Source organism: Heterocephalus glaber, unplaced genomic scaffold (assembly GCF_053883595.1).
Source record: "Heterocephalus glaber isolate CG9 unplaced genomic scaffold, H.glaber_assembly_v1.0 deba00001463, whole genome shotgun sequence".
NCBI classification, from domain to species: Eukaryota; Metazoa; Chordata; class Mammalia; order Rodentia; family Bathyergidae; genus Heterocephalus; species Heterocephalus glaber.
The window spans coordinates 14,032,525-14,044,564 of record NW_028258310.1 but is presented as its reverse complement, the minus strand read 5'-3'; the positions used below and the strand labels follow the sequence as shown (position 1 = coordinate 14,044,564).

Here is a 12,040-nt window from a genome sequence, read left to right as displayed (position 1 = left end):
GTATAATAGAAGAATTATGGGGTGCTCTTTACACTCTAGAAAAGCACAGACATGAATTTTGATGACTGCAGGAGATCATCTCCTAGTCTGGATTTGTTTGCAGACTTCATTCTCTGTCCTACATATGGCTTTTATATCTGTGTTCTATAGGACACGTGAGAAGAAGAGAGAAGACGGCAAGTGGAGAGACTATGAGCGGTACTACGAGAGGAGTGAGCTGTACCGAGAGAAGTACGACTGGAGAAGAGGCAGGAGCAAGAGCCGCAGTAAGAGCCGAGGCCTGAGCCGAAGTAGAAGCCGCAGCAGGGGGCGCAGCAAAGACCGCGATCCAAACAGGAACGTTGGTGAGTAGATGAGATGTTCTCCCCGGCTTTGCAGTTTCTTTTTTTCTTTTTCTTTTTTTTTTTTTAAGCTCTATTGTTTCTTATATCCCTTAAAGGTAAATGTTACCTTTATTATGTCTAAGTGATGTAAAAATTGTAATTACCTCAAAAAGCTGAATATCAATTTTGTTACAAAGATAGGGCTGTATTCTTGAATTAGAGTCAAGGAAATTTGACTAAAAAGCTACTTATAAGGTATATTATATGTTTAGATTAAGGTAATTAATTCACAAAGCTGTCACTGGGGAAAAGGGTTACCTGGTTTGCTTTTTGTTTTGTTTTTTGAAAAAGTAATTGATTTTCTGTAAGGTTGCCTGAAGTTTGTAAAATTAAAAGGAAACCAGGCAGGATGGTGCATGCATGTAATTCCAGGTCTCTGGAAGCTAAAGCAGGAGGATCCCAAGTCTGAGCCCAGCTTGGGCAATTTAGTGACTTACTGAGGCTTTTTCTCAAAATTTAAAAAGTAAAGGATTTGGGGTGCAAAGGCCTTGGGTTCTAGCTCTGGTACTGCCAGAAGAAAAAGGAAAAAAATTAAATAGATTATGCGATCCCAATGATTGATCTCCTAAAATGTTGATTTGGCAGTTCTTGGGTAACATTCCTATTAAATACTAGTGAAGTGAGTGGGGCGTGGTGGCACATGCCTGTAATCCCAGCACTCGGGAGGCTGAGACAGGAGGATCGCTGTGAGTTTGAGGCCAGCCTGGGCTACATAGGGAGACCCTATCTCAAAAAGAAAGGGAAGAAGCTGACCTTTTTTCAATCAGTGTAATTGATATTGATACAAAAGATAATTTTTCATAAGTTTTTGGTCAAGGTAGGTCACATTTTTAATACTTCTATTTTAGGGTATATTAATCTTGAGAGCAGTTTGAAAAATGGGTAGCTTAGTAAATTTACACCAGTATTCTTGTCTTTCCTGTTCTATGAGAAAATAAGCATAGTTAAGAACAAAAGTGCCTGATCTCTTTGCTTCTTGGTTTTATTCTGTCTTACGCAGAGCACAGGGAAAGGTCAAAGTTTAAGAGTGAAAGGAATGATTTGGAGAGCTCCTATGTGCCTGTGTCCGCACCCCCGCCGAACTCTTCTGAGCAGTATTCCTCTGGGGCGCAGTCTATTCCCAGCACTGTGACTGTCATCGCACCTGCTCACCATTCTGAAAACACCACTGAGAGTTGGTCTAATTACTATAACAATCACAGCTCTTCTAATTCTTTTGGTCGAAACCCACCACCAAAGAGGCGATGCAGAGATTATGATGGTAAAAATCCTCACCTTCTCTTACGTCATACCCCAAAGTACTAGTAAAGCAAATGTTGCATATATTGCAAACCTTTTCTTTATACCCTAGATTGTATTAAAAAGGATGAATGGGGAGAATTTCTTTAGGCATATGCTTATTACTTGATGATTTAATGGTTTGGCTCCAGGCAAGAATGTATTTAAATTTGAACCTATTTTAGTTTATGTTTTTGTTCTTATTACTTCAAACTACAAGTATACCATAAATTTGTTTTTTTTGGTACCGGGGTTTGAACCTGGAACCTTGCGCTTGTGAGGCAGGCGGCGAAACCACTGAGCTAAATCCCCAGCCCTATACCATAAAATTTGATACTAGAATTTTTTTTTTTTTTTTTAGCGGGGATCGAACTCAGGTCCTTGAGCTTGCAAGGCAGGCGGCAGAACCACTGAGCTAAATCCCCAGCCCGATACTAGAAATTTTAATGTCTTTTTGTAGTGTTTGGTCCTGGGAATTTGTTAAGCATGTGTAACCTACAAGTTTGATTTGGTGACTTTCCATTTGAGTGAATGAGTCTGTGTACTATGTTTATTTTTTTTATTATGGAAATATTTAAATATTTAAAAATTTGACAAAATATAATTAATGCTAGTATGTCTATCACCTCTTTTCAACAATTATACCAAGGTCAGGGGCAATCTTTTTTTTTGAGACAGGATCTTGCTATGTACCTCAGGTTGGTCTTAAACTCATTATGTAGCGCAGGCTGCCCTCAAACTCACAGCAGTCCTCCTGCCTCAGTCTCCCAAGGGCTGGGATTCCAAGTGTGCACTGGACAATCGTTTTTTTTTTTTGTTTTGTACCAGAGATTGAACTCGGGTCCTTGCGCTTGCTCAGCAGGCGACGAAACCACTGAGCTAAATCCCTGGCCCTAATCGTTTTTATTTATATTCTTTCACACTTCTTGTTCTGTATTATTTCAAGCAAATCTAATTATAACTTTTATTCGGTGTTAGGGATTGAATCCAGAGCCATGTATATGCCGGGCAGGCACTGTACTACTGTAAACTCCTAGCCCCTCACTTTTTTCCTATGTAGAATGCATATTTTTATGTTTTATTTATTTACTATTATTATTTTTTCTTTTTGTTTTTTGAGACAGTCTCACTATGAGTCCAGGCTGGCCTTGAACTCATGGTGATTCCTCTGCCTCAGCCTCCTGAGTTCTGGGATTTTAGGTGTTTACCACTATGCTCAGTTTCACTTTTTAAAATTTATTTATTTATTTATTTATTGTATATCCTTTTATTGGTACATTTTAGGTGCACAGTATAATGACATTCATCATTGGAGATATGTACCTTTACATACTCTCTTGATACACTTTATTTTTAAGTAGGGACTAGAGCCAGATCATCCTTTAAGCATTTACCTCAATCCTCTGCTTTCTCAGATAGCTTCTCTTTCCCAAGGCTACCTTGATAACATGAATTTCTTGTGTATTTTTCCAATTGCATAGGTATTGTATGTAAACAAAGATATAAACATTCTCTCCCATTTTTTTTTACATATGTGCCAATATACTATTTATATTTTCACATGATTTTTTTCATTTAGTATTTTCCCAGAAGTAATTCTATATTAATACATAAAAAACTTCCCCTGTTTTTTAAGGCTTTTTTAGTGTTCTACATGTGCAAAAATTGTTCAATCTGTTTTTTATTGATGCATGCTTGGGATATTTCTGATATATTTCCATTGCAAACTGTTGCAGTGAAAAGGCTATATAATGCCTACTTAAATATTTATTTTTAAAATATATATATATATTTCTTTTTGTTACTGGGGATCAAACTCAAGTCCTTGCGCTTGTGAGGCAGGTGGCATAACCACTGAGCTAAATCCCAGGCCCTATATTTTTATTTTTAATTGACACATAATTATACATATATGGGGTATGGTGTGACATTTCAACACATGTATACAACGTGTAATGATCAGATCAGGATAATTGGCATGTCTGTCACCTCAAAACTATTACTTCTTTGTGTTGGAAATATTAAAAGTCCTCTCTGCTGGGTATTTTGAAATACTCAAGTAATTGTTGTTGACCATAGATATCCTGTTGTGCTGTTGAACATTGAAAATTACTTCTCCTATCCAGCCACATGTTTTAAACTAGTATTTTAACTTCTAGAAAGAGAAAGAATGATTGCTTTAGCATAATATGAAAACAGATCATTACAGTTATCTCAAGGCTCTTTTTCTCCCCCACCACCAACCCTTTTTTAAATTGGTACAGTATTTGTTTAAAGTATCTGAGTTTTAGGCTGAGCTTGGTGGTACACATGTGTGATCTCAGCACTTCGGGAGGCTGTGGCAGGATTTCAAGTTCAAACCCAGCTGGGCAACATTGTGGCTTAGAGAGACACTGTCTCACAAAAAAAGTAATAAAAAAGGGCTGGGGATGTAACTCAGTGTGAAGCACCTGAGTTTGTTTTTTTTTTTTTGGTACCTGCGGTTGAACTTGGGACCTTGTGCTTTTGAGGCAGGTGCTGGAACCACTGAGCTAAATCCCCGGCCCTGAAGCACCTGAGTTTAATCCCCAGGACCGAGGGGAAAAAAAATGTGGGTTTTATTGTAAACATTTAATAGCAAATAGGTTAATCTAATAGCTAGTAGCTTGGTCTTGACCCTGTTATTTTATTTTTTATTTTTTTGGTACCAGGGATCGAACTCAGGTCCTTGCACTTGTGCAGCAGGTGGTGAAACCACTGAGCTAAATCCCCAGCCCCCAGACTGTGTTATTTTTATCTCAACAAGTCATACATAGTAGAGAAGTAAAGAATACGCCTGCCTCTACCTCAAGAATATGTAATGGTGGGCCTGGGATTTAGCTCAGTGATTCCACTGCCTGCCTTGCAAGCGCAAGGTCCCAAGTTCGATCCTTGGTACCAAAAAAAAAAACCACCAAACATGTAATGGTTAACAGAATAACATTAAGAAGACTTTAGACTTCATAGAGAAAACCACCACCTTATAAATCAGAATGGAGGGCCGGGGATTTAGCTCAGTGGTTTTGCTGCCTGCTGCAAAAGCAGAAGGACCTGAGTTCAATCCCGATACTGAAAAAAAAAAAAAAAAAAAACAGAATGGAGGGCCCTGGGCATTGTGGCACACACCTATAATCCCAGCACCTGGGAGCCTGAGGCAGGAGGATTGCCATGTGTTCAAGACCAGCCTGAACTACCTAGTGAGACCGCTGTTTTAACAAATCAGAATGGAAGGTTTTTTAGGGATTTGTTTTACTTTTTGAACTTTAATAGGTCATAATAAAATTATTTTTTATCTTTACAGAAAGAGGATTTTGTGTACTTGGTGACCTTTGTCAATTTGATCATGGAAATGATCCTCTAGTTGTTGATGAAGTTGCTCTTCCAAGTATGATTCCTTTCCCACCCCCTCCTCCTGGTCTTCCTCCTCCACCACCTCCTGGAATGTTAATGCCTCCAATGCCAGGCCCTGGCCCCGGCCCAGGCCCAGGCCCGGGCCCTGGCCCCGGTCCTGGCCCAGGCCCAGGTCCTGGCCATAGTATGAGACTTCCTGTTCCCCAAGGACATGGTCAGCCTCCACCTTCTGTTGTGCTTCCCATACCAAGTAAGTATATGTTGGCTGAATGAATCTTTGGTTGTGAATTCTACTTGCAAAAACCTTACCTGTTTTTATACTATGTTTAAAAGTGTTTGAAAAATAAACTAATGACAGAATTTGAAGTATATTCCTATAATTAGATGCTGTTCTTTCCTTTTTGCTATCCATTATTACATGGTGTTATTTGTAGTATTTCCAGTGTAAATTTTGTCTGTAGTGACTAAACCTGTTAAGTCCCTGACTGCCTCAGAAGAATAATCAAGTCATGCTTTTTTTTGGTGCCAGGGATCGAACTAAAATCCTTGGCCCAGTGACCAAACCTATAATGACTTATCAAAATCTTGTTTGTTAGTAGCATTTTAAGATGTCAGAGAAATAATCTACCAGTAATTTAATGAATATCTCTTAGGGAATGTTGAAATAACATTTAAAATTTTTTACTGGAAATTTCCACATGTATACACTTAAAATAACATACGTACTACATACGCTATTATTGATGATTATCAAAATTAAGCTGATTTTCTTTCATTTATTCTCCTCCACTCACTTTTTTTTTTTTTTGTCCCGGGGATCAAACTTGGGGCCTTCAGCTTGCAAGGCAGGCAGCAGCACCACTGAGCTAAATCCTTGGCCCGCCACTCACTTTTTTTGGGGGGGGGCGGGTACCGGGGATTGAATTTGGGTCTTTGCGCTTGCGCTTGCGTAGCAGGCGGTGAAACCTCTGAGCTAAATCCCCGGTCCTCCACTCACTTTTTGAGTTGGGTTATTTTTGGCTGGTTGAACTCCCAAGTGTCATTTTATAAGTAGTATATATTTCAGTGTGGATCTCTTCACTGATAAGGATGATTTTTGTTTTTGTTTTGCTTAAACAAAAATAATATGCCATGATTACATCCACTAAAATTAGAGTGAGAAGCATTTAAAAATGGTCATTTAATACACATTTTTGCATTTACTAGTGTAACAAAAACCAGAAAGTTAAGACTAAACTTTTGTTTGTTTTTTAGACAGGATCTCACTGTGTAGTTTAGATTGGCCTCCTATATGCAGTGATTATCTTGACTCAAACTCAGGGTGATCCTCCTGCCTCAGCCTCCTAAGTGCTAGTATTATAGGCATGTACCACCACATCCAGCTAAATTTTAAAAATACAACAAAATTATACTATAAATTATTTCTGTGTATACAAAGGTATATTTAACATTAAGCGATAGCAAATTGTTTTTAAAATTGTCAATTAAGCAGTGCTTTTGTCAATTTTCTTTTTTTTTTTTTTTAATAACATTTTATTTTGGGGCTGAGTGTATAACTCAGTGGTACAGTGCTCACCTAGCACACATGAGGCCCTAGGTTCCATTCCCAGCACTGGAAAAAATAAAAGATAAAAGCAAAAGAACATTTTATTTTGTTATAGACCCATAAGAAGTTACCAAGATACCTGGGTGTGGTGGCGCACACCTGTAATCTCAGCACTGTGGAGGCTGAGGCCTGAGGATCACCAGGACTTCAAGGCCAGCCTGAACTACATAGCAGACCCTGTATCAAAAACAAACAGAAAACAGAGCTCGGGATTTAGGGATTTATCTCAGTGGTTCCACTGCCTCCCTCACAAGCAGAAGGTCCCAGTTTGATCCCGGTACAAAACCAAACAAAACAAAAACAAAACACCAAAAAAACCAAACAAACATGTTGCAAAAATAGTTTCCCATGATCCCGTGTACCCATTACAAAGCTTCCCAGCAGTAAAGTACTCTTAGAGAACACATTAAGTTTAATAAGGTTTTGGAGAAGTTTAATGTGTAGGTTTGGTCAATAGAAATGAGATTCTTTTGGGAATATTTAATGTGGTCACATAAAGAGTATAATTTTAAAACTGAATTTGAGATTTTCTTTTCCAGATAAAGAAGTATCTATATATGTAGAAATTCTTTTTGGGGGGGGGATTAAGTTTTATTTTTAAAAACTGATATAAAAATTGTATATATTTACCGTGAACAACTTGATGTTTTCAAACATATACACACTATAGTGTGGCTAGTCAAGCTAATTAGCATATGCATAACCTAGCATAGTTAACATTCTTTGTGGCAAGAGTAATTATCTACTTTCTTGGCAGTTTTCAAATATGCAACACATGTTGATATTAACATATAGTTACTATGTTGTACAACAAAGGAAATTGTATCCTTTGACCAACATTTTACCAATCTCTATTCCTTCTCTATCCCAGTCCCTGGTAACCTACTATTCTATTCAGCTTCTTTGGGTTCAACTTCTTTAGATTCCATATATATGTGAGATTGCATGGTATTTATCTTTTTGTGCTTGATGTATTTCGTTTAGCTTAATGGCCTCCAGGTTCAATCTTCTGTTGATTATTTATTTAGATGTTTCATCTTGATGTGTATTCAGATTTTTTTGGTGGAAATGTTGGTACTCTGCCACTGAGCTATGGGCCAGCCCATCCTGTTTTCTTTTAAGACAGTGTCTTGTTAAGTTGCCCAGGTACTTGTGATCCTCCTGATTCGGTCTCCGAAAGTGCTGGGATTACAGGCATGCACCACCAGCACACCAAGCTGAGAATTCAACTCTAACCCCTTCACATAACTGATAGGCTCCAGTCCAAATCCTACCAAAATAATAATAATAATCTAGCTTTTGGATTCCTGAGCAGGTTTTTTTTCCCCACCACAATAGCCCTGACTATACCTAATTGTTCTTGAAGTGTAGTTTGCTTTGTCTTTGTTGTTGTTGTTGTCATCCTTTGGAAATTCCTTTTGCTAAAGAAACAGGAGCGTAGCATTGCCTGATCCACTGAACTGACTGCTTCCCAGTGTCGTTGGTCTGGTTTTCCCACTGTGAACAGGTGGGGAAAACATTGCACTGAAGTCCAGCAGGTCGCTCAGCTCGCTGTTGTTAGGGGTTCATCCTCGGCCACTTCTCCCAGGTCCAGCCTCCGGCGAAAGTTCCCTCGGGCCGCGCGTGGGCGGGCTCGGCGGCTACCTTTCTCTGGGCTGGCTGCGGTCCCCCCACAGTACTTGTGGGTTTCCTCAGGCGGACATTTTTTTCGCTGAGGGGCCTCAGCACCGCGCTCCGTTCACCCCAGATCCCTCCGTGCCGACCGCCTATGTAGAAATTCTAAAAGATGTTGTTTCAATGTATGGACATATTTGTACAAAAGTTAAATTCAAGAATGTATTTTTTTTGAACATTTTATCGTGAAAAACTTCAAGCAAACAAAAACTGAAAGAATTGTACTCATATACTCATCATCTAAGAGCCACAATTAGCATTTTACTGTTTGCATAGCACTTATTTTTCCATTTCTCCATTTGTATTTGATGCTTCTCATAACACATTACAGACAATAGTGCACTTAAAACATGCTTATCGTTAACTTAATCCTTTTGTAGAAATCTGTAACCCCAGAAAGTTTTTTCAAGTCCTTTTTAGCCATTTTCTGCTTCCACCCACAGAGAGAATAGTTCTTTGTTTTTTTAATCCTTGATTACTTTTGCCTGTTCTAGAACCAGGAATATCATTTTAATTAATTATATACAGCTCACAATGGATAAGCCTGCATACATCAACTTCCTTAATTTTGTTCAAAGCCTGGGTAGACCTTTCGAGTATGAATATCTAAATTACTAACAGTGAAGTGAGTATTTTTATTAGGAAACATTAATGCTGTACCTCTTACCTTTTGTAATCTGTAGGACCACCCATATCACAGTCAAGCTTGATAAACAGTCGTGACCAGCCTGGGACAAGTGCAGTGCCCAATCTTGCACCAGTGGGAGCAAGACTACCTCCTCCTTTACCCCAGAACCTCCTTTATACAGTGTCAGAACGTAAGTAAATGATTTAACCAGAGATTACTGGGATATAGAAAACCTAAGATTTCTTATATGAGCATAATGCTTTTAAAAATTAATTCACATTTTTATGGGCTGTGTACCTATAAAAATTCTATATCTATTCACAAAGCGATTTACCATGTGCTCATGTCATATAGTCATACGTTAGTGTTATATGGGAGAGAAAGGCAGTGTCTTCTATTTTGGAAAACTCTCCTCTGACATAAGAGTTTCAACAGCCTCTTCTGTCATGTCTCCCATGGATCAGCATCATTTAGTCTCTTTTTAAAAAAAATTAATTAATTTTGTTGTTTTGAGATAGGGCCTCACTGTGTAATCCAGGCTGACCTTGAACTCACTGTGTAGCCCAGGCTGGCTTCAAACTGGATGGGCCACTATGCCCAGCTTAGTCTTTTCTGAGGCAAATCTATTTTGAATTTTTTAAGTTTCTAAAATGTAAACTCTGTCTCCTAAAATGTGTGCAAAAGCTTGGGTAAAATACCTGTTATTTAACTTGTTTGCCAACATGAAGATAGAGTGTATCATTTAAGTTGTATTAATGTTTTGTGTTTAGGCTATTGTAGCATACATGTTTAATTGTAGAATGTTTTTCTTGACTCCTAATTCTTTGAGAACTTATATGTTTTCTTGTTGTTTAGTTTACTAAGCTTTTAAGAAAATTCCTTTCTTCAAAACCAATTTTTAAAAGGTTGTTGGTTGTTAAACAGGTGAGATTATGAGATTTTTCTTTTTATAGAGACAGTTAGCTATGGATGTATTCATCTTGTTATGGAACTGTGTTTACCGTAAAGTTTGTTTTGCCTCCTACACGTTTCTTTATGTTTTGGAGAAGCAACTGAGCAAAGCAGTTGAGCCTAGTTTCTTCACATAATGTTTTCGTGACCTTGGGCAAATGACTACTCTGAATTTTAATCCCTCATTAAGGTTTTTTTTAAAAGAATAAATGGCTAATATATATAAAGCATGTTTTTAAAAAGTATCTGGTATCTACTAAACTGTAAGGATTAGTTGTTACTGAAATTTCTATTGTCCAAACTTTTTCTAAATTTGTAGTCAAATTTGAATTTCAACCTCTCAAATCAGACCTGGTATTTTCTCCTTGAATCTCTGCAGTCCACCATCCCTGTCTTTGTCACTAGAAATAACTCACCCAATCATCTATAATTAAGAGTGCTTCACATGGCTGACTCACTGTTTTTCTTTCCTTTCCTTTTTTTTTTTTTTTGTGGTGCTGGGAATTGAACCTAGGCTGTCAGGAGGCCAGATAAGCTATCTACTACTAAGCCACCACATCCCCAGCCCTACTTTGCTTTCTTTAAAAATCTAATTAATCAGGGCCGGAGATTTAGCTCAGTGGTTCCTCCGCCTGCCTCCGAGTTCAATCCCTGGTACCAAAAAAAAAAAGAAAAAGAAAAGATTAGCTCAGTGGTTCCACTGTGCTGCTATGCCTGCCTGCCTGCCTGCCTGCCTCAAAAGCGCAAGGTCCCGAGTTTGATCCCCTGTACCAAAAAAACGAAAACAAACAAAAATCCAATCAAAAGTCCTTTCTCTTTTTCTTTGAAAAAAAAAAATTTATTTATATATTTATGTATTTATTTATATATTTATTTTTTACATATATATGTATTTTTTTGGTACCGGGGATTAAACTCAGGACCTTGCTCTTTGGAGGCAGGCGGTGGAACCACTGAGCTAAATCCCCGGCTCTTTTCTTTTTCTTTTTCTTTTTTTTTTTTTTGGTACCAGGGATTGAACTTGGGTCCTTGTGCTTTCTTTCGAGGCAGGCGATGGAACCACTAAGCTAAATTCCTGGCCCTTCTTTTTCTCTTTGATGATTAAACCCCAAAACCTTTGCACTGAGCTACACCTCCAGTCATTTTTTAATTTTTTATTTTGAGGCAGGGTTTCACTAAGTTGCCTAGGCTGGGCTTGATCTTGGAATCCTCCTGCCTCAACCTTACAGAGTGCCAGAGTTACAGGTGTGCACCAGCTTGCCTGGCCTTAAAGTATATTTTCTTTTCTTTCTTTTTTTTTTTTTTTTTGGTGCCAGGGATTGAACTGAGGACCTTGTGCTTGCAAGGCAGACGATGGCACCACTGAGCTAAATCCCCAGCCCTAAAGTATATTTTCATATTTCTGCTCTGTTCTCTGCTCTCATCCATATTTGAATCACCTCACATTTGGATTATTGCTATAACATTCTTGATACCATCATGTTTGTTTCACCCTACTAACATATACCATTTAATGTTGCTAAGCTAATTTTCCCATGGTTGTCTTCCTGAGAAGTCTTCAGTAACCATCATTTTTTTTTTTTTGTAATGGGGATCGAACTTGGGACCTTGCGCTGGTGAGGCAGGCAGCGGAACCACTGAGTTAAATCCCTGGCCCCATCATTTCTTTTTGAACCATCAGCAAACTCCTCTCTGGGGCTTTTCTTTCTCTAATCTACTTCTCTCTTTTTGGTAATCTCTTTTACTGTTTCCCAATTTATACCTTTTCTGATCAGTCCCTCTCTGTGCCCTTGTCATGACTCAACTTTCTTTTTCCATCTTCTGTCTTACTCATATACTCCTATGTTCTACTCTTTCAAGGCCCAGATCTTTTAAGTAGTTGAGGAATAATATTGCTCTGCTTTTGTTTTTTTGTTTGTTTTTTCTTTTGTACCAGGGATTGAATTCAGGACCTGGTGCTTGCCAGGGAGGTGCTGTGTTGCTGAGTTAAATTCCTGTGCAGTATTGCTCTGCTCTTAACTCCTGCTTTACCAAAACAGTATTTATTATACGAAGACATATACTTACATACAGCCATGTTTAATTTTATTTTAGGTAAATCTTTCTTGTTTCTTTTCTTTTCTTTTTCATTTTTTGAGACAAGGTGTCTCT

General features: G+C 38.2%; 1 protein-coding gene across 2 annotated transcripts in view; it reads left to right on the top strand.

Annotated features, from left to right (window-relative positions):
- Positions 1-12,040, top strand: part of Rbm27 (RNA binding motif protein 27) — a 75,188-nt gene that overhangs the window by 21,562 nt on the left and 41,586 nt on the right. For both annotated transcript variants that reach the window (XM_004854346.3, XM_013075747.3), the window contains exons 5-8: positions 151-344; positions 1,384-1,644; positions 4,981-5,280; positions 8,994-9,128. In XM_004854346.3, the coding sequence (XP_004854403.1) occupies positions 151-344; positions 1,384-1,644; positions 4,981-5,280; positions 8,994-9,128 (890 nt within the window). The remainder of the gene's footprint in view (positions 1-150; positions 345-1,383; positions 1,645-4,980; positions 5,281-8,993; positions 9,129-12,040) is intronic.